This window comes from Podarcis tiliguerta, assembly GCF_965153285.1.
Source record: "Podarcis tiliguerta genome assembly, chromosome: 11".
NCBI lineage: Eukaryota > Metazoa > Chordata > Lepidosauria > Squamata > Lacertidae > Podarcis > Podarcis tiliguerta.
In genome coordinates, this window is record NC_139544.1 from 29,577,574 (window position 1) to 29,601,002 (window position 23,429).

The 23,429-nt window shown below is 40.6% G+C and overlaps 1 protein-coding gene across 5 annotated transcripts in view; it reads right to left on the bottom strand.

The window, feature by feature from the left end:
• ADGRV1 (adhesion G protein-coupled receptor V1) overlaps positions 1-19,622 on the bottom strand; it is a 230,132-nt gene extending 210,510 nt beyond the window's left edge. Inside the window, exons 1-7 of one of the 5 annotated variants that reach the window (XM_083403548.1) lie at positions 19,492-19,612; positions 9,510-9,694; positions 8,890-9,039; positions 6,407-6,502; positions 4,845-4,949; positions 3,483-3,596; positions 83-648 (exon numbers count right to left, since the gene is read on the bottom strand). In XM_083403548.1, coding sequence (XP_083259674.1) covers positions 83-648; positions 3,483-3,596; positions 4,845-4,949; positions 6,407-6,502; positions 8,890-9,039; positions 9,510-9,694; positions 19,492-19,513 — 1,238 coding nt within the window. In that variant the 5' untranslated portion in view covers positions 19,514-19,612. Of the gene's footprint in view, positions 1-82; positions 649-3,482; positions 3,597-4,844; positions 4,950-5,719; positions 5,854-5,879; positions 5,959-6,406; positions 6,503-8,889; positions 9,040-9,509; positions 9,695-19,491 lie in introns of those variants that run through there. The other 4 variants (XM_083403550.1, XM_083403552.1, XM_083403549.1 and 1 more) reach the window with 4 other exon arrangements.
• Positions 19,623-23,429: the final 3,807 nt, after the last annotated feature.

Sequence of the window (23,429 nt, forward strand, 5' to 3'; positions counted from 1 at the left end):
AATTTGTTTTCTCAAATAAATTCTAGCTAGTTTTCTGCTAAATCTACCTTAGCATTTCCAGTGTAATAAAAGGAAACAGTACCTTAACATTTGATCTTCGTCAATAACAACTGGCCGAGTAAACAGGATGTTGTTGATGGATAGTACTCCATAAGGTTTATCATTGGGCTGAATGGTAATTTGGACAACAGATGGGTTTGTTAAAACAGCATCTCCTTGCAAAGTGTCCTTAAGTAGCATGATATGAAATGTCTCAGCAATTTCTGGTATGGCATCATCAATGATTTTGAATTTTATGTAAGATTCATGCACCGAAGGTGGGAAAATGATAGTTGTGTTTGGCTGTAGATCTAGAAAGTCTAAGTTAAGCTGTGCATGTGCTGTTGAATTCCCAGTTACAACAGCATAGCGAATAGAGACTTCATGTTCATCCGGTCCAATTATGTTTCCATCATCATCTTTACCCCGAGCAATTGGGATTGTTAGTATATCGTCCTCTTCATGCACCATATAAACACTTTGAGTGAATCGCACCGGGCTATCATTTTTCTTAATAATAATCTCAACAGAATTTCTTGAGGTATTGATTTCAGCTCCTCCTTCTACACTTTTCAGATGAATAATAAATCTTTCATCATCTTCTGGTATCTAGAAAAATATATATATAATGATTAAGGATAAATCAAAGGTAAATATGTGCAAATCAACAAATTTCTTGTTACTGAAAAAGAAATCCTGCATTTCCTTACCCTATAAAATATTGGTGTAAAAGATCATTGAAGCATAGATGCACTAAGAGAAAAATGCACACCTCACTCAGATTATTCATCTTTTTTAATAATAGGAACACTTTACAGTTTCAGCCTGCCATCTAATTTTTAAAATATGATGCTTCTTTTTAAGACTCCCCCCCCCCTTTGTATTCAATTGCATAGAATTCCAATCTCTGATCCTTTTCTGATGCTCATCAACTATCTCTGCACATATTTTCAGGTTATACTGATTTAAAGCTTTTTAAAAAAATTATTCTATGCATGTAGTAGGGAAAACATGGGGTGGTGGAGAGGATGAGAACCAACAAAGAACTGGGTTTAAAAGCAACTACAGTACTGGCTGCAGCCTCTATGACTTTGCTTTTTAAAAGGGATGAAAAATGCAGGTCTAGTAGCCCATCTGCTAAAAGAGGAAGCCAGAGAAAGAAGAACAGCTTAAGCCAGCAGATGGTTTGAATCAACTTTTGATTGCCTTTCACCACCAAACTTGGGGTGTAGGTTGTGCCAGTCTTTGAAGCCAGCTGGACCATGAGCCTTCACCCTTAAGCCCCCCCGTCCATGAGGGCATGCAGGGTTCTAACTCCCAGCTAGTTGTGATGATGTGCATACAGGAAAACAACCAAAGTTTTCTCTATATGGAAGACAACAAAACAAAAACTCATGCCCAAAATCATACATAGACAGGTAAAATTCCTTCCAGTTATGAAACAGCATAAAAATACCTATAAGCAGGGACCAAAAGACTTTATCAATTTGTCAACTCCATACTATGTGAACTGATTCCTATACCCACAAATGCTCACTAGCATAAACAGTATTATAAATTTCCTACAGTTAGGGCTTGTCTACATTGTCGCTTGTCTTGTGCCTGGAAAGCACAGGTCTGAGAGGTTTTCTGCTTTGTCACACGCTTTCAAGGCACAGGTCCAAGTGGTTTTCATTTGCCCCACTGCTTTCTTTGGGAAAACTTGCTGTTTGCTGCTGAATCAGAACAAATGTCAATCCACAAAAAAACCTTCTGCCCTTAAAATCTTGACAGAAGAATTAATTCCTTAGTCATTTTGGTCACAGAGCAAATTGGCTTGATAAACACAAGCACCTATTCCTGGATTTTGAGACTCAAAAGCAGTTAATTGCTCCTGAGAGACAGTCTGATGGCAAATACTCAATTTTTTTAGTGTGTAAATCCTTTTGAGGCAAAGCTATTGCCTTGAACTTTCAAAGGAGGCTCCAAGTCCCAACTCCTCACCTTTTTATTTCCTTTCATAGTCATCTGCTAATTGGTCACTCTCAGAGATTGCATTCAAGAGTGGCCATTCAACTTGTCTTTGCAGTCACAGCCAACTTCATTCCTTGTTTGTACTGCTTATGCTTTCATAACAGACATTGACTTGCACTCCCAATTCAGTTGAGCCCACAAAATATCTAAGTCTCACCAGTTCTCAGCACAATCAATTTTGTTCATGTCATGAGGAAAAGTTACAGCACTGGGGACTTTTCAGTTCACAGAAAAGGCAAGGAAGAAGCAGCATGATAGAAGTATATATAATTATACAACTGTGAGGTTACCAATGCCACCCTGAGCAATTTGGTATCATCAGCAAACTTTGCTACCTCACTGCTCACACTTCTTCGGATCATTCATGAGCAAGTAAGGATGCAAATGTCCCAATACAGATTCTTGGGAAACTCCAATTCCTACATCTTTCCATTGGGAAAACTGCCCATTTATTTCAACTCTCTGTTTCCCATTCCTTAATCAGCACTGCTGAGTCCCAGGACTACTGAGCTTACTCAGGAGTCTTTGATGAAGTACTCTGTCAAAAACATTTTGAAAGTCTAAGTACACAATGCCAACTGGATCACTTCTATCTATATCTTTGTTGATGCTCTCAAAGGACATAAAAAGCCTAGTTTAAAAAGTGGATAAAAACACCAATCAGCTAAAAGAAGCATCCAACAACAAGAAATAAAATCACCTCTGTTGACCAAAAAGGCTGTCTGATCAATTTTAAAAAAGTTTCCAGCAGCTAGTGGCAAGCCATCAAAGAAAGGAGGTATAAATCTCTTTAGTATTTCTACTGTTGTCAGTGATAGTAATTCTGAGTAAGAGGCATTCAAGTTCACCAGTCTAGGGTGAACCAATGTCAGGAATGAGCCAGCTCCTAGTGGAACTTTACAGCCTTCTGCAGAACAGAGAGGTTTAGATTTGACGCAGGCTGAGCAAAGAACACAGCAGACAGTGGTGACTCCTCTGGACATTGGAATGCCGGTTGTCAAGGGAACAACAAAGAGTGGGCTAGAACACAGCCAAAACTCTCAGGAAGCTCAAACACACCGAACAGACACAGGGACAGTCTGTCAGAACAGGAAGAAGTTGGAGCTAATCTAATAAGTCCAAAGAGTCTGCGAATGCTGCTAGATAGGAAGCAATACAAGAGACAATACAAGGGGCGATGGTTCAATATATTCTGTAAGAACCGGAAGGAGCTTCAGAAGGGTCATCTTGAGTGATAATGCCAGCGGCTGCGTTAGAGCCGTCTAGAGCTATCTGTTTGTTTTTGCAATAAATCCTCCTTTTTAATTACCTACGCCTACTGTGTTATCAAGCGGGGGACCTGGACTCCTGACAGCCAATCTTGCCTTATTTATTTCAACCTTATGATACACAGTTCAAAACCTTCAAAAATTGTTGATATGCTCTCTCACCTGGTCATCAAGAACAACTAAGTTAAAAATCAATACAGCTGTTCCAGGAGGAAAGGTGATATTTCCTCTTGCTGGGCTCAAGTCTTCTTCAGCAGGATTTGGACCACCTTCTACCTGTGAAGAAACATTGTGCCTGTTCAGTAAACATAGATGATGGCTCCAACCATTGTAATAAGTTCTAAAAAGCAAGCAAGCCTCCTTGATAGAGTTGGATAATCTTTTGATATTCAAGATGAGAGAACATTCCCCACAGTACCAATAAGAATTCGGAAGGCAATTATGTAAATAAGCCTTTCTCAAACTGTGGGTCCCCAGATGTTGGTGAACTACAACTCCCATCACCCCTAGCTAGCAAGGCCAGAGCTCAGGGATGATGGGAGTTGTAGTCCAACAACATATGGGGACCCACAGGTTGAGAACTGCTGATTTAAATAATGGTAACCCCCACCCACCAAACCATATAAGCTATGCCGGCTGCATTTTGCAATTAAATCTAAACAGAGGAATGTGTTTGTTTATATTGTTTGTTTGAGCTTTAATAAATCTTATACTTCCCAAAGTATGCCTATTTTATAGGACCAGTCTTGTTCTCAGGACTGAGAAACTTGTAATACTTCCCATTTATCTCCTGGGGAGAAAGGTGGCAATAAATCAGTCTCATTCAAAATTTTACATAACTGCCCTGTTCAAGCCAGGTTGTTGAACCTTTGGGGCACTAAGAAAAGCATGGAGAATACTGATCTTGAAGCAGCTGTTGACCAATGGGTAACAAGCTTCAGATATCAGGGTAAAGAGACAGGCTTTGCAAGGGCAGGGAATACCCTGGCAGAAGTTAACATGCTGAGCTTAAAAGGTCTGCAGTGCAATTGCCCCCTTGTATTCCAAAGCATAGCTTGATGACTGTCAGAGCCTGGTCTCTCAAGCAAAGCTGCAAGGAATTCTACAGAGTGGTGTTCTGGCTTAGGGTTATGCAATGTGACACCACAGATGGCTTTAAACTACATCCTATCTTCTCCAGCAGGTATCCAAGGTGAGTGAATAGGTTTAGGTATTCAATGAGTTGATTCAGAGCTCTGAGCTTGCAGCTCCCAGATATAACAGGAATTCTTCGTCCTCCACAGAGAAGAATTCCTTTCTCTCAGATTTTAGGTATCATGCATTCCTGGCTTAAGGTCCTTAATCACAAGCCACCACTAGGGAGATCATGGGGCCAGATCACGCCTTAGCTCTCAGTTATCTAACTACAAACTTATAAACAATTAGGAAAGTCATTTCAGAGATGCTATATTTATTTAGAATTCCAAGCCTCACCAGATTCACTTTAAAAAAATCTTTTAAAGGTAGTTATTTCAACATACTTACCACATAAATCACAGTCACAGTTCCATAGGTACCTTTCTCCCGAACTAGAGTGAGAGGCACAGATTCATTCCTACCTTTGGGCTCACTAACTGTGATTAAGGCAGGCTAAAATGGGAGGGAGGGAGGGAGAAAGGGGACAGAGGAGAAACAGACAATCAGATACTGATAAAATATCCCAACTGCAGAATGTACAAAGGGCTGTTACCATAGAAATGCAAACTCCCAGAGACAAGTTAATCCAATTTGTGAAGTGGTCCACTGATAGCATTTCATTTCCCAGCAACCAAAGGCATGGAAGACAACAGAGATAAATATTTTGTTTTGAACGAATATGGAAATGTGTATCCTCAATTTAAACATTTTGGCCACTACAAGCCAATTAAAAGGCTTTTGTGTTACATTATTTATATTGCTTTTTGAAATTATTAAAACAGATGTTCAACTAATCTAGTCACATAAAAACAGCAGCTGAAAGTTTTGCTAAAGAATTTTACTGAAAGCAGCAGCAAATTTGACATCCACATTTCAAGAGATAAGGGCAAGCAGATTTCCAAAATCTTGTCTTTTAAAAATTATTATAAAGATAATCAGCCAAACTCACACTCTCAATTTTTAACTCAGTCTTTATTTCTCTTCACCTCCAAACAATGGGCACAACAGGTAAATTTGCCCTGTAAGGTCAGTTGTTGTTGTTATCGTTATCATCATCATCATCATCATCATCATACCTATAGACTAGCTAAGGATGTGTCAGTATGGCAGACGGTGTCTTCAAATTATTTGCCTCCCTTCTCTGTTGCCTCTGTATTCTGTTTGTCTTTGCTATCTTACTTGCCTTGATAAAATAACTTTTTTAAAAAAAAACAACAACTCACCCACAATTATTTCACTGATTAGGACGCTCACCAAGAACATTTTAACAATAATCTTAGTGCTTTCTTCCAAGTAGTAGTACAACACACTATTCTTCTTTTGTCTAAACCTTAAGTGATAAATGGCCCCGGAAAGGACTGTACAACTTTTTTGTCCTACTACCATTTCCTCCGAAGTCAATACTTGATCACTTTCTTCAGCTTATTTAGGAATGCATTAGGCTCCCTGATCTCCTACCCAAGTGTCAAACTCCATGGTTGCCACTGGCTCATCTGTAATGTCATAGTCTATGAGGTCATAATGAGCCCAACAAGCCAGAGTCCACACACAGGCTGCTTTGACACAACTCTACAACCTGCTCAGTTAAGTAGCAAAAGTAACGTCTTCACACCAAGGGCTTTTAAATGTGCTGATCACTTGAGCAGTCTCAAAGCCTTTCACTGGATAGATTTCTTGAACCGGCAGAATGGGGTTAAGGTAAAGGAACCACAGATGAAAGAAAGTAGTTTATCTAAAGAAACCTATGGCATTTATGCCTGTGGAGAGAGCTGAACTCTCACTCATTAACCACTATGTCACAGGTACCCAGGAAGATGTCCATTTTCCCACTGACGTCTATATTGTTCATCTGATAAATATCCCCATCATTCAATTTCAAATAACAAAAGGTACAGAAGATGAAAACATACCATATCAAAAGAAATGATTCCAAAGGCATTGTCATTTGATAAAATAGTTACAGATACAGCTCTGGGCAACCCAAGCTTTACTCCTGGAGGTGGATTCTAGAACAAACAAGGCACACAATATGGAAAATTAAAACGGTGCACTGTAAATGGACCAGTCAATCTATACATGGTGGAAGGAGGTTTCAGTAAGGCCCTGTATTCAATAGTGTTTATTTTCAGGGTAAAGGAATTTCTCTTTAATGACACATTCCAAGGAAAGGTATTCAAGTCAACTGAATGCTCCAAAAGCACTAACGTTTCATGGGATACAAATTCTATAGACTCAGTCTGGTTAAACAACAACGTGTTTGACACAAACTTCGGAGATCATTAATCATAGCTTGACAATATTAATGATACCATAGCAATAAGGAGCTACATGAGAAGCATCTGTTTCCCACCAGCACCCAAGAATCTGGAGTTTGGGGATCTTTTTAGGTCCATTGGTGATGATCTTGAACCAGAATAAAACAAAGGAACACTGACATTATGAAAAATCTTTGTATAACATGTTCACTGTACAGTATTCATAAATCACAGGGACTTGCTATTTGTAATGCACAGCGGACAGGGGAGAGAAGACAAATGAGAAAACAATGAGCATTGCTTCCATGTTTGAAATATAGCGGAAGCTGTCTCAGTGACCTGTCTTCATTGAAAATGCAAATCTGAACAACAACAGGGAAAAGGCGGCGGGAGGGGGACAAGAAGGAAGAAGTATTCTAAAACTGACCAAGATGACCCTCTTAGCAACGTCATCTACCTCAAAGGAGAGGAGCACACAGAAAGGTAGATTTTGCAATGGCTGCATTATTGTAGAACATTATTATGGAAGACTAACAAATTTATGATAGTATAAAGCTCACTAAACTTTTAAAAGAATGGATTAGACACACTAGCCAGGAAGTCAGACAATAACAAGGGAATAAAATCAGCTCCCACCACCACTGCCTCAGGGTGATACAGTTGTCTTCTATAACAGCAGCCTAGCACAGTGAAATGCTTTTGGGCAAGGACAGACACCCTGTGCAAGCCCAAAATCTGGTGCGCCTCTGCCTCCTGCCTTCCATTCTGCTCAATTCACTATGTCATAGCTGCAATGCCCTGCAGCGCCCCCTAGGCTCGGCACCCAGTGCGGCGGAACTGGTCTCACTGCCCTAAACTCGCCTCTGGCAATGAGTTAAATGATAGGAAAAAATTCACCTGCTTAACAGTTTCTTACAGTTAGCCTTTCTCTCAAGTTCTTATTTTGCAGCATATTACTTTGTCAGCTTTCTTCAGTAACCTTGCCTGTGGGTTTCTTGTCTATCCATTTCATACTTCCCAAGACCTCTTCCCACTTAGGCCCTCAGCCTGCCCCACGCAGCTCCTCCTACCTGCTCCCCCAGGATCTGCCTGAAGTTTTAAACCCACCCAGGAAAACAACTTTTTATTTGCTTCTCAACAAGTACATTCCACTACTGAAAATTTCCCTGAGCCATTTGTGAACAGTCCGTGACATCACACCATCTCAGCCAGTTTGAGATTTCACCACCATAAGCACAATATAACTCAATGAATTTAGCAGACTCAGCATGCAATATTATAAATGCAACTATACAACTATAGCAGAAGGCCCCTGTCTTGCTCTCAGAGTTTATAGTTCATGTTTTAATTTAGAAGGACATTTCTGCGATTTTAAGCTGCTATACAATATGTGCTTTTATATTGAAATTATTTGCTTAGAAGAGCCCGAGAACACCTCCTAGAGAACATGGCTGGAAATATTGTGAATGTTCAGAGGCTCACCCATAAAATGCCAATCATCAATAATAAATGAAAGACATTATTACAAGTTCAAACACAAAAATATCAAATAACCATTTCACTTAACAAAATAATGAACGACTCTTTTAAAAGGAGGATCAGACTACTACAAGGGAAGGAGAACTGTGTCTAGTCAGTAGTGACTGATAAGTTTACAGATGGCAAGTATCTGAAAACTAACTTTTAAACAGCTCTACTTGCTGATACATTTCATGAAAATCACAACAATATTCAAAAATAATTCCAGGAGTCATTACGTATGTTTTATTTATTTACATTTTAATGGATCCTGCCCCTTCACTATTTTCAGATGTGAAGCTTGTTGCCCAACTCTCTATATGGATGTATTTCCTTCTTCCTTTCACTTCAAAACCTAACCAAAGTTTTAAAACATTGAAGCATACCTAAAATGTTGAAGAACCTTTGCTCAATCAGTCTTTGCTATCCAGGAGCCCTTAAACTGTTTTGGACTACAACTCCCATCAGGAACTGTCTGGCACTAAGAGTTGTAGTTCAAAACACCTGGAGGGACTCAGGGTGGTGATGGCTGGCCTAGACCAACAACATGGGAAGGAGCAGCTCTTCTTCCACTAAGGCCACACATGTACCTCAGCTTAGTCAGAAAAATTAGTGCCTACCTGTAATGTCAAATAAAATATGAATGTCTCATCAGCCTCCGGAAGGTCATCGTCACATACAGAAATGTACACAGTTCGGTTTGTTTCTGCCTCAGATATGTATGCTGCTGCGTAGGTGTCAAAAAAATCACCTGTGTTTTCACCGTGAATCTGCAATTTGCACACAACAGAAACAATTAAACACTTGTGCTCCAATGCATATCCTGTGCCATTATTAAAACAAGCAACTTTATTGCTGCAATAGTACATTTCCTATATAAGATTGCAAGATGTGCCTGCTGGATCAAGCCAATGGCCCATCTAGTCTGAAGCCAACCAGATGCCTATGGGAAGCTTGCCAACAGAACCTGATTGCAGCAGAATTCTCCCCACCTGCAATTCTCAACAATTAGCATTCAGAGGTATACTGCCTCCAGCTGTGGGGTAGAACATACGGTGTTTGTGCTGCTCCTCAATCTAGTAAAGAACCAATTTTCTCCCTGGTTTTCCAAGAACAAATGGATATGCCCACTCCAGCCAAAAACAGTCATCTGGTTTGCTAGTTTGTTTGTTTTCATTGTAGCTAATGCTCAGTGTATAACTTTGATATAACAAAAAAGCAGATTAGCAACATTTCTTACCGCTACAATTGCTGTAACATTCACTGGTTCCCCTGTTCGTTCAATAACTAGACGAATAACTGTGGTAGATGTTTCATTAACAATAAATTCTGTTTGTCCGGTGAACTTTACTTCTGTTTCTCCAGAGATGAAACTGGTGGAAAGTGCTAAAAGGAATGTAACTAGTGAACAGGCAGAGGGCATCCCTGAAAAGAAAGGACAGAAACACAAACGGGGATATGATAAGTGTTTTTACATCATGCTTCAACAAGGCAAAACTAACGGGCCTACTGAAGTCATATTTGTGCTTCTGTTCTGGCCAGTTTCCCCAGACATCTCTAGATTTGACAGCAACTACTGAGATTTCCTAACTAAAACATATCCTGAGGTATGCTGGACATTCGAGCACTTCTGGTGCAGTTCTTTTAAAAACAGAGCATTACAAAGGAGCTTTGCAAAAGCTTGCAGTTCTGACTGAGAAACGTCAGGGTTCTACCCAACACCCAAAAAGGCAAAAGAAAAGCCAATGTCAATTTATGGGCTTAGTTCCTTGAAAACAGCTTGCCCTCTGTGGGTGTCCACTCACAGCCACAAAGGCTGTTTACACACTCCCATTACTGTGACCCTAACTGCTGTTTGGGGAAGCAGTGTATACGCAGCAGTTAGCCATTATCCATATCTTTCTTGCTATTTATTATGAAATATTGCATTTCCCCTTAAGACACCCTCAATTTGAACTGATGAAAAGAACCACCTAGCTGCACTTAAGCTGGTAATGTGTACACAGCCAAAGTCTCTCTGGGATGACAATGAGAAGTCCACACTCTTGACTGCATGTTCCACTAGCATACTAAAATTCTGCAGAGTAAAACGCTACAAATCCACAACAGCAAGAATCTAAACCAATTGTTGCAGTTTTTTTATATACACACAGGTTACAGTCAAGCTACTAACAGCACAGTCCTATGTTTATCTACACAAAAAGAACTCCTACTGAGTGAGCATAGTATGCAGCCTAAACCTGGAACCCAATGCACACATAGCAAGGAGCTAAGGTGTGTCGAAATGCTCCAAATAAGCGAGAAAATAAAATTGATCAGTGGTAGACCTAAGCCCTACTTGGGCACTGTCCTTCAAACAACTGCATGACGGGGAGAGAAGGGCTGCATCTGCTGACCTGATCCCCACAACACACACACTATCACTTCCTCAACACCCATGCATTTAGAGGACATATCCATAGCAGAGTCCGTTTTACCTTATCCTGTGTTAGATAGGTAGCCTCCCCCAGTGATGCCCCTAACATGTAAAAGGGACAGTAGGGGATGGGTGGATGGATGGATGGACCGGTTTATGCTGCCCATCTGGCTGGTTTGCCCCAGCCACTCAGGGCAACTCCTAGCAAAATATTAAAAACACAATAAAACATCAACCATTAAAAACGTCCCTGAACAGAGCTGCATTCAGATGACTTCTAAAAATCATATAGTTGTTTATCAGTTTGACATGTGATGGGAGGGTGTTCCACAGGGTAGGTGCCACTATTAAGAAGGCCCTCTGCCTGGTTCCCTGTAACTTCATTTCTCACAGTGGGGAAATTGCCAGAAGGCCCTTGGAGCTGAACCTCAGTGTCCGGGCTGGGCGATGTAAGTGGAGACACTCCTTCATATTTCACCCAAAAAACTATAATGGAGAGTGCTTGGTGATCCGGGGGGGGGGGGCTCACAGTGGTGGTGTGGGGAGTAAATAAATATCTGGGAGTATACTTCTAATCTCTATTTGTGCAACACTGGTAAGCAACACAGTCTGAGATGCAATGCTAGACCAACTGGTGACATCAACCTAGTTGTTTCTAAAGCATCACACCCTCTTGAGGAGTCATAGAATCAATGCTCATTAGTACTCAACAATTTTAGAATGTGATATTTTGAATCGAAACAACTTAGAAAGCAAATAACAGGGTTAAAAAGCGGAGGGGAAATCAAAACAATCCTGATAGTTTTGCTGGAACTGAAATCCTCAGTACATCGTTTTAATGAGTATTAATAAATGTAGCTTATTTCAAACTTGCCAAGTGATTTCCATATTGGTTCTGCCCCCAGAGCACAAATGTTTTACCAAGTGTACAACTTCAACATGTACATCTTTGCATACTTTTTGTAAACTCTGAAGCAACCTCTCGCTTTACAAATACAGGTGTGATCCATTATGAACTAAGGGTGCTGTTGACCTTTTAACTATGGCAGTTACCTTGGTATAGACTAAGCAAGCATCTTCCCACGGTGTGTGCCTCAAGTAAATAATCCCGAAAATATGATCCTTACGGAGCAAGGTAACAGCGTTTAGAGTTACTTGAATTCTATTACCTCTGCTAAGGGGCATTCTGAAACTATAAAGTTACTCCTGTGGAACAAGAGAAGTCTCATAATCATATCATCAATTATTCACCTAGCAAGAATTCTTCCTTATTACATCTATTTGTACAATAAATTGCTTTTACAAAAAAGTATATTAAAACAACCTTTCAAACAATTGCTTCACAAAACCATTTCAGCCAGGGATGTTTTTAAAAATAACATTTGGACAAACAGAAAAATGTCTTGCAAGTATCACCCAATATCATAAAATAGTTAAGCATATAAATTAGTTCATATACACAATTCTGTTCTTTGAAATGAAAATAATAACTCTCTCCATTTTTACATGCACTGTTTGCCTTCAAATGAACTGAGAACAGATATTAAAATAAAAATTATCTTGCAACAACTTTTCTCATGGAGGATGTAAAAGAATGCTTCTAATTTTGTAGCTGAGTCCCTCAGTGGGATTTATTTCAGTCTGAGCATGAAATACATTTCTTGGAATTTTTTATGTCTCCTTTGGCAGAAAACAGGCATAGTGTTTCATTATTACCGTCCCCCTGCACCCAGCATGTCACATATTCCAAAGAGAAACTCTGGTTATTATTATTATTATTTTTAAAAAAAGGTTCTGAGAGTAACACAGGTTCAGATTAAGCTTTGATTTGGTCATTAATGGCATATTAAATACACAGAACTTCAATTTGATTTTAATAGTAGCTGTCCCCTGGAACAGAATGTTCAATGCTGTCACTGTTATTAACAATTAGGTTGCACTATTCAATCCAAAGAATAGATTTAGTTGATTTCCCAAACAATTCACAATTTGTGTATGTCATTTATGAAAGAGAACGTATCGACTCATTCAGCATTCGCTAAAGGACAAACTACGAAAGTGTTGCTTGAGGAAGAGGAAGGATAGATTCATAAGATTTAGAACTCTCTGTTGCACCCAGTAATATCATGATTAACTCACCCTATGAGTTACTATGATGAATGATGAAAATCATTCTGCAATTATGGACTGGAACTAGTGCAATGCTCTTCAGAAATAACGTACATTGTGCAAGTCCCATGTCTATCACCCAACATTCCATCATGCTTTAGAGCAGTACTGGAGAAAGAGTGGCTCTCCAGCTGTTACTGGCCTACAACTCCCAACATCTCAGTTAACTGGCCATGCTAGCAGGGGTTGATAAGAACTGGGTCAAACACCATCTGAAGGACTAAAGGAACCCACCTCTACTCTAAGGTTTGACACTGCCCTGACTCTGACAGCACCTTTTTACTTTTGCTTATATAAGTGAATGGCTACGATACAAAGTAGGGTCTCGCACAGTGGAAATGAAAACCAACCCATTGCACAAAGAGACCCAATAGGGTAGAACTATGCTCCTCATGCCCCTTTTGAAGAGAATGCATCTCTACAGCTGTGGAGGTTTTTTGTTTTTTCAAAGTTTCTCTCTCCCACTATATATATATAGAGAGAGAGAGAGAACCAATTTTTGGAATGGACAAAGGAAGAAGGAGATTCCCCCCCCACCCACACAATTCTTATCCCCTTAGGATAATCAACCACCTTAGAATGAAGAGCCTGTGGCCCTCCAGATTTGAAACTGCGAAAGAAGTGGGGGGAGGGCAGCGGCAGCAGCTGCTGCAGTGAAGTGTAAAGGCAAACACTTCATTTGCAGACTGGATTGAAGTAGTAGTAGTAGTAGTAGTAAGGTGATTTATTACCTGCCTTTCATTCCCAAGTCCCAGGGCAGATCATAACAATTTGAAATACAGTACATTAAAACAGTTTTTTTTAAAAATACGAGCACATGAAGTCAAACAGCCTGGCAAAAGAAGAGGGATTTGCAGCCACTGCTGGTCAGAAGTGTATAGGGAAATGCTTCCTTTCCACTATGCAGGGTGAAATCATGGTGATGTCAGGTGATTGACAGGGGGGTGCACCACCCACCTGTCAAAGTAGTCCACTGGAGTTGGGAGATGTCAGGATCCAGGCCACCAGCCCGATCCAGTCCCCTTCTGTGATTTAAGTAACTGTACTGATTCCCTAGCCACCCTAGGAACCTTTGGGTTGAAGGGCTGAACATATATAACATAAATAAGCAAAATACCCATCCATGTGGCTGACAGGAGCAATTGCAAGACCAGCACAGGCTGCAGACTCTCTCATTTACCCGCAGGATTGTCCATGGAAAACCATGTGTCTTTTTCCTAGACCACCTTCAGCTTTTTCACTTGAACAAAACAAAAATGAACAATACTGAACTAGGTGCAAAGGATGACTTCTTCCATTATAACTGCAAGGGAAATGAAGCAAATAACAAAATCCAAATGTCCCTCCCAAAATGCAGGTTTCAAATGCTCAGGTCAAAATTACGCAAGTTTTATAACTTAACACCTCACTGTACGTTATTATGGACATTATCTTGGTAGGCATTTGTCATAGTCAGCTGACTTTGATGAAAGATGACTTCACACATTACAAACTGCAAACACAGAAGCCTTCACAGTTCCCACTGTTAACCACTACATATGTGGTTATAGGGCATAAGCTTTCTCACCCTCAGTTGAAAACATTATATCAGGAGTCTCAAATAACAGCTGGATGGAGATATATAAAAGCTGATATGAGCTGTTTGAAATCATGTAAACATTAGATGACAACTGGCTGTGTCTGTGGTGCAGCTTTTTCATAAAGGCGGAGGTAACTGTGTTTTTGAATGAGAAAAATAACACACCATTCACATTAGCCACCCATGACTGTCCAATTAGTAGTTGATAAAATGTGCCTGAAATAAAAACTTGTTTTGTGGATTACAGCAGAATTGAAAGTCCAGGAATGGAAACAGTTTTTGATGGCTACTTGTGTTCTGTCACAAGTTCAACAGATTTGCTTGTAACAGAATACAATAATTCTGCCTCATTCAGAGGCATGTGCCATTCTAGCTTCTATAAGGAAGTTTAACAACAGGCAGCATTGCACTGTAAATGTACTTACTCAGCATATTTACACCCTGCTTTTTGGCCATTCCAGCTCCTCTGAGGCTGTACCTGCAGAGACTGCTGTGGCATCCCTTGTGAGATAAATCAGGCAGATTACTCTGGTTCTCCTCTGCTGCTAAAATGGGAGGTGGGGATACCCTTGGGATTACGACACTTTCCAGCAGTTGTAAGACTTCACCTTAGGATGGGCAAAAGGAGACTGCAGTACCACTCCAAAAAACCCCAAAAACCCACTTTCTGCAGTGATCCTGCACCACATAGGAATTTATGCACCGGAAGAACACAGCACAGGATTAACTTTCAAAATAATTAATATTACTCAGCATGATGGCTCCTTCCAAATGAACAAACACATAAAAGCCACCCTGTATGTTCATGCACTTACCAAACATCACACTACATTACTCAGCCTAGTCTGGCAGCATACAATTATATTTTAAATACCATACAATTGTATTCAAGAGTTCTAGGGTTACTCAACATTACAGTAGCATATCCATTTTTATTCATTGTTTCAATCATGCTTTCATTGCACAAAAAATATTCCTTCCCGATTTTCATAGAATGCACTCACAGAAATCTATTCTACGTTTCCATCCTTTTGATGAAAGTAGATATTCACCTCTTCTCTTATCTCCTGTACAAAGGACATTTCCACATTTGTCCAGTTCTGACTTGAAGTCTCAAGAGCACAGAATCCTGACCAGATACTGACTAAAGGAAATACAGCCTTGAAAAAATGTGACTGGAAGACATCCCCATTATTATCTTGCCCTGAGTACTGATTTTTTAAAAAGCTTTATTGAGCCACCATTTAATAACCACTATTTAATCATTATAATTATTCACTTATTAGTTAAGTATTTTGCTTTCCCAGCCCCATGGCACCCCTAGAGTTCAAGACAAGGAACCCTCTTTGTTGATTAGAGTTATTTAAGACCGGCAACAATAACCATGCTGGAAAGAAAAGTACTTTGAGAGGATTACACAAGGGTTAGTTCTCAACAGCACCAAGCTGAGGAAAGCAAATTACAAACCCCCAAGTACTTCATTGCATGTAACCAAATTGGCTGGTTGAAATGCTAATTGCCTTTCAGGACCGCTAAGGGCAGACAGTGTGGCTCTGGCTTCATGGGAATTACATGCATTTTTCTCCCCCCACTTCTCTGCGCCATTGTCTTGCTGAGAAGGATTCAAAATCTATTCAGAAAGGTAGTCCCTTCCCTCAACTTTCAAACATGTGAGAAAGCTCTGACCGATACTTCAGATTGCTTTGGTCTGCCAAATCTATAGCAGATGGCTGAATTAGAGCCATGTTAAATCCCCACTAAAGCAGTGCAAGATCAGCCTAGGAGCAGCAACTGGGGAAAAGGAGGCCAGCTTCTTGAAGCCAATGAGCGGCAGGGTCACAAACAGATTTTAATGTAATTGAACGTGATGGAGCATATTTCTCCTAACCCCCCAATATCTAGCATACTTCAGCTCAGGGACGTTTGCTATTCCATTTGTTATATTCAAAACCTGCAGCAGTCAAAGAGGCTGTGTGTATACAGCACACCACCCTATTCTGCATTGTCACAGGAATGCAGCAGCACCATTTACTGTGTAAATAAATTTATTTCACATATGAACTGGCTGATGCACTGAAACCGTCTTTACAAGTTTCAGTGCACTTTGCAAGTGCTTGACCAAATGTGCTATTATTACTCCATTTATGCAGCAGCCATAGGATTTTTAGCACTTTTTAATATAAAATGAGCTCTCAGTCATTCAAGCCTTCTTAACCTGAATTCCACTTTTCCTGAAGAAGCACAACAAAGATTTTCACACTGCTGAAATTCTCATGCAAGGACATCCAGGAATTGGATTATTTATGTAAGTGTAGCTTTATTTACATAGAGTGTCTTCATTTGGATTATGGTAGCAGAATGATCTCTGCAGTTACCTGATTTGACAGTCCCTCCGCTTTATAGAAGTGGTGCTTAGCTTTAGAATAAAAAGCTGTTTGTCTCTATATCCCTCAAAGTCTACTTTCGACAGAAGAGTTGAAACAAAGAAATGGTATATAACTTGAATTGGACAGTCCGGGTGTTCAAACATAAACAGAGGTAATGTTCTCAGTGTAACTATTTATGATACACTACATGCCCTATCTTAGTTTGAGCCTTACCTAAAAAATAGAATAAAACTAAATTGGTTCAGAAGTGGTAGGAGTGCTACTAAAATAAGTAAGAAGTGCTCACATATGTAAACCTACACATGTGTCCAGTGATTTGGACTCTGCACAAATCAGTATTTGGACTCAGCACAGTACAAGGCTTAACAAGTTCATTGTTTCTTCTTCTTGTACAATTGTATACCTTCACTCAAACAGGAATTTGAACAGTGGAAGCAATACTAATTATGGAAATTTTTGTAATTATTTCTCAAAATTTTATAACCAGTAATTTAAGAGACAAATAATTCCATAAATCCCATTTGTGTACATCTTGACAAGCCAAGAGACATTTAACTCTACTCAACCAAGTAGCCACTTTCAACTAGGTAATGGGATACAAGTAATGTAACTGAAGTGTATCTGATAAGCTCTCTAAACAATATCACATGTTCACATTTCTTCATAAATTGGTGGGCTTTATGACATTAAATGACATTGGCTCCCAACATCTCCAGTTGAGTAACATTAGCTCTGCAAGACTGAAGGAAACATTTTCTATATACATTTGCTGGCCACAATTCAGCCGGACTTAAATGCTCTTTGAGTCTCATTTCTTTTACTGATGAAGTTAGAATGTACTTGCTTTTTTTGCTTTTAAAAAACAGGTCAAAAGCACTTATAATCTTGTCCACATTTGTTCCATACCTGAAAGTACACAAAGACTTAACCAAGGCTTACATTTTATTAGGCTCACTCTAACCCATGCACAATTTCCAAAAGGTTGTCGTCTGCCTTCAGTTGTACTTCCAATTTCTGACCAAAGTTGTAGTACTCAAAACCAGAAATTTTGCTAACACTAAAAAAAAATCCCTTACTCCCCTTTTAAGTCAATGGCAACTTTAACACCATGATTTGTGTCTGTTATCATATGGTTCAAACCTATTATCATATGGAAAGTGAAACATGATAAGCCCAAGTCTTTGTGGATAATACATTTATTTCACAACTTAAGGTACAAATTTGTGAAAGAATTACTGACTGAATCATAGACATTTGACAACAACTTTAAACATATTTTGTTCATAGTACCTGGTGGGACTTCTTAGCAAGTAGGCATAGGATTACAAATGTCTCATGGACATTTACTGGAGAGTAAGTCTCACTGACCTAAGTGGAACTTAATTCAGAGTAAAAATGCACAGTACTGGACTACATGCTCCATTGATTTCATTAATTTCATTCAAGGGGGTTAAGCACATGCCTATTTTCCACTGAAACCTACAGCACAGTCCTGTACACGCTCACTCAGAAGTAAGCCCCAATGAGCTCAATGACTTACTCTTGGATAAGTGTTTATAGGATTGTAACCTTACAGTCACTTAACATCATGTTCTTGATATCTGTGTAAATGATTTATTTCTCAGCATTTCCAGGTTAATACCTTGTTTCTGAGTTGCTGCATTCTAGAGAAGAATGGAAACTGCATGTGGAAAACAGGAAGAATTTCATCTGTAGACGCTCTTTGTTCTATATTTTATTATTCACCTGCTTGTTGCATATTCCTGCATTGCTAGATGATCCTTAGGGTCCCTTCCACCTCTACAATTCTATGATCTCTATGTATAAAGCACATGTTCCCCCACAAATCCTCATCGTAGCATGTAGGGGGTGTATTTACATGGTAGGAGAGACCTAAAGCAACAGGAGGGCTGAAGTTCCACATCTGAGTAATGTATAATTAAACATTATGAATTGTAGCCAAGGAAGTCGAGCTAACCAAAACGAATGGACTTCAGCTAGCCTTGACTAACCCAAGCCCATTGATTTCAGAGGGTCTACTCTGTGTAGGAATGCGTCGGATGCCACCCACGAAAGAAGCCTGCCCAATCCCCATGCAAAGCAATGGCACTTTTTAAAGCCGAGCAAACCATTCTTAGAAATAAGGGGGGGGGAGTTTTGCATTGACTTTAAGTTATTGTTTTACAGCTAGCAATGCAAAACCATCGCTTCGAATGGTTGTTCCCCCCACCCCCAAAAAAAGACTACTTTACAAGGCAGAGACATGGGAAAGCGTTAAAAAAGAGAGAGAGATGAGAATTGAGGGCGGGAGGAGGACAGTGAGGCAGCGCCTCTGCTCTGCTCCCAAGGAAAAAGCGCAACCCATTAAAAGCAATGGCGAAAGGGGGACTGGGGCGCTGCGGGTTTCGTGGCGGCGCCCTGAGCCCCGGGACCGTCCCCTGCAAAGGAAACCCGAGAAAGCCCGCTTACTCCCAAGTAAGAGGCTCCCAGGCGGCAGGCTTCGGGCGGCGAAGCGAGGCGGGACCCTTTCCCGGGTGCAGCGCGAGGGGGAAGATGAGCGGGAAAACGCTGAGGGGAAGAGCTCGCCGGCAGCAACAGGTGCTGCGAGCGCAGCGAAAGGAGGGCAACTTTCCCACGGCCGGCCGGGAGCCCTGGCGAGGCACCTACCTACCTAGACCCGGGGATGTGGACATGGGCGTCCCGTGGACTCGCTCGCTCGCTCGCCAGCCGCCCGCTCGCTCGCTCGCGCCCTGTCACTCACGCCGGCATGCCGCCGCGTCCCGTCATGGCCAGCCCTCCGACGGCGCCCGGGCGCGTTGCAGCTTGGACGCTTCCCTCCTCCTCCTCCTCCTGATGCTGCTGCTGCTCCTCCACCTCCTCTTCGTCGTCCTCTCAGCTCTCGCGGCGGCTGGGAGGAGACAAGGGGGCCACCCACCCCGCGGCCCCTTCCTGAGGGGACTGGCCGCAGGCGAAGCGGGAAGAAGAGTCGCCCTCCCTCGCGCCGACGGCGTCAAGGCTTCTTGATTGGGACTGAGCGGAGCCTGGGGCTTTTCAAAAGGATTCAGCAGCTGCCCTGGAAGAGGGAGCCATCTAGGAAAGAAGAGGGCGCTTGAGCAGGTGCAGAGTGTTCCCTCAGGTCTTGCCAAGTGACAGTATTATTATTATTGAAAAATAAAAGTACCACCAATATAGGAGTCAACTCCTAGGGGCTGAGGGGGTCTTCACCCACCCCTAATAAAGTATTTGAGCCCCCCCAGTTTATAAGCATTGCCATTCAAATGGTGTGCATGCACTGTGTCATGTGTTCAATTATGCAGGGGAGGGCTTATTAGGACCCCCCCCCCAATATTTTATTCAAGTTGGCATCCCTGACCACCAGTATTAATGTGTGTGTGTGTGTTGTAGAGGCTCCAGATACTGTGGTACCTTGATTCTCAAATTTAATCCGTTCTGGAAGTCTGTTCCAAAACCAAGACACACTTTCCCATAGAAAGTAATGCAAAATGGATTAATCCTTTCCAGACTTTTAAAAAACAACCCTTAAAACAGCAATTTAACCTGAATTCGACTATCTAATGAGACCATTGATCCATAAAATGAAAGCAATAAACAATGTACTGCAGTCACACAATCAATCAATCAGTAGCTGAACTGGGTTCCACACAGTCACAAAAACAAAACAAAAAGAGCCGCAAAAGCAAAAACTCAAAATAAATAGCAAAAACAGACAGACTTCCGCATAACACTCAAATCGGAAGCATAACACTCTTATGGAGCATGTTCAGCTTCCAAAAACAGTTTGCAAAGGAACACTTACTTCCGGTTTTGCAGTGTTTGGATTCTAAGTTGTTTGAGTACCAAGACATTTGAGAAACAAGTTACCACTGTATATTCTTTCAGGAGTTGACTTTAGTTCCAGGAACCTCTCTTTCTTTCTTTCTTTCTTTCTTTCTTTCTTTTTAAGTGTTACTTTCCACCTAAGGAAAATGTGGTTCTCCAGCGAGGTAGTTCAGTCAGTGGTATAGGAGCCAAGAGGCCAAGGTCCCTTTGGCTCCCCAAAGTTGAGGGGCATTGCCATTCAAATGTTGTGATCGATTACGCAGGGCGGGGCTTACCTGGAAAGCCCCCACCCCCAATATTTTATTCAAGTTGGCACCCCTGGCCAATGGACTATTTCATTCGTCATATGGGATGCAGTTGTGAGAGAAGTATGGGCCCTGCTGGATGGTGCCTCTTTCTGCCAGAAAACAACTGAATCGTTTCTGGCATGAGGGGAGTTGTTTGTTTTTGTATTTCTTGTTTTATTAAATTTCTCTTTTGTGACCTTATGCAAAAGGTGTATCGTTGAAAAACCAATTAAGAACCCTGACAAAAAGAAATGGTGGATGTTAGATTGCAAAGTCTGCAATTTAATTTTTGTTTTGATGACTGCCTGTAAAACTCTGGCAGCCACCTCTGCTTGCATATTGTGTAATCCCTTCCCTTAAAAACAAAACAAAATTTAAAAGTTTGTGCCATTATAAAACATGTTAGGACTTTTAAACGGAGACTGGGAACACAGCCTCCACTTAAAAACAATGTGATGATACAAAGTATCTGAGGCTTCTCCAATTGTTGTCTTGAAAATATCAGGCTGATCTTAATGTTTATTGAGACATACACAACATTTTTATCAATAGGATGTCATTGCGAGTGAGTGCATTTATATTGCGACTGGTCCAGCAAAGGGAAATTAAATTGACAAGACTCTTTTTGCTACGTGTTGGCTTTCTGCCAAGTTCCTCAAATTCAGTGAGTTTTATTATTCTTTGTGATAATAGTAGCAATACTACATGCAGCCTCACGATGACAATTTTATTTTTCTCTTTGATTATTGAGGAACAGTGCCAGTGTTTACAGTGATTTTTCTACTACATTGCTGCTTTTCTGAGATAGACAACTGCTTTATGTCAGACAAGGCCTGGTCAGTGTCAACAGGAGCCTGTCATTATCATCCCACAACCTCTTCTTCCTGCCCTTCTGTCTGAAAGGTTATTGCTGCCTGACACAAGGCACTCCAAAGCCATTCCTGAAGACTCCACATGCTGCCTGCGTAGCGGTTTAAACCTCTACAGATCTCAAGGGTAAAAATTAGATGATCTCATCTTGCTTTAAAATATGTGCTCTCCAGCTCAGCTTTGATTTCGCCTTTAAAAGAAATTTGTTGTTAATACAGAAGATATAGCAAGAATGGGTCTTAATTGTATGGTTAGACATTCCCTTTCCTTCTTTGTACTGAGCTGCACACTTTGAAAAATGCCTCAGAGGAGGACAAAACACAACTGAAAGCAGCAGCAGCGGCCTCCAGTTTGTTTGTTTGTTTTCAAGTCTTGCCTTTTTCCTTTTACTGGCATGGCATGAATGAAGACAGAAGACAAGGGGGACTTGAAAGAAAAACGTGGGCGGAGGAAAGGAGCTTAGAGAAGGAAAGAGTGACTAACACTGCTTGATCTTAATAGGTTATGTGCTAAGTAATAATAATAAAAAAAGACCACAGGGTTGTGTGCAGCGACTGCTTTTCCAGCACAACTTCACAAGCCTTGGCATTGTACCAAAAAGTTGGTGTAAGATCCTGTGAAGCAGAGTGCGGGTGGTCCAAAAGAAGGGTGCCATTGAATTTCATCCCAGGGGGTCTTATGAGAGCATGAACACCAAACACAGAACAACTATATGCCAATATACATCGCTTTGCGTGCAGGTACCAAGGTTGTGGGAAGCAATCCAAAAGTCACTGCCAGCCCTGTATAGTTATGAGTGACCAGCCATGTTCTGTGCATTGATAATTATGGGCTCCCAAGAAACCGGTGATATAGCCCACAACATGATATTTGCAGATTTCACAAGTGATAAATGTTAAATGACAAATTATTAAAAGGAAAGTGTTTTGTAGGGAGTTCTGCTGATGAAAAGTAAGAGATGTTCCTCTGTCAAGAAGGGTATTTGGGTGGCTTGAATATTATACAGCAGGCAGTTTCTTGACTTTATTGGCAGAGATTATTGAAATAACTTGTCTTTGTTGTGAAGGACTTGGCAGGAAAGTTATGTGCCCAATATCAAAGGAAAGTTACATGCTAGATATCAAAGAAATTTTCCCAATGAAGACAAGGGAATTTGTAAATAAGGGTTCTGAAGGATAGCACACTTCAGAATATGAGCACAGTGGACATTTTACAAAAATGATGTTTCATAAATACAATGGATTGTTTTATGTTAAGTTCTTAGACACTTGTCAGAATAACCCATATAATGGTGAGAAAAGGGCATGTTGTTCCCAAGCTCTTTGGAAGTTTTATGTTGTAACTATCTGCAAAGAATGAGAAGAAGAATTCACAACACTGCCAACCACAAACAGATTTCCACACTGAGACTGTAATGGTCAAAGAATAATAGCAATGGCCACTTACCAGACAACAGAGAGGATTTAGCAATAATTGCTTCTTTCCCACCTCTTACATTTTCTCTGTTATCTCCAAAGTGGTTAAACATCAATACAGGGTAGTAGCGAATACAAACGTGAATGTTTGATATATTATTAGTAGTAGTATTACCATATTTACACGAATCTAATGT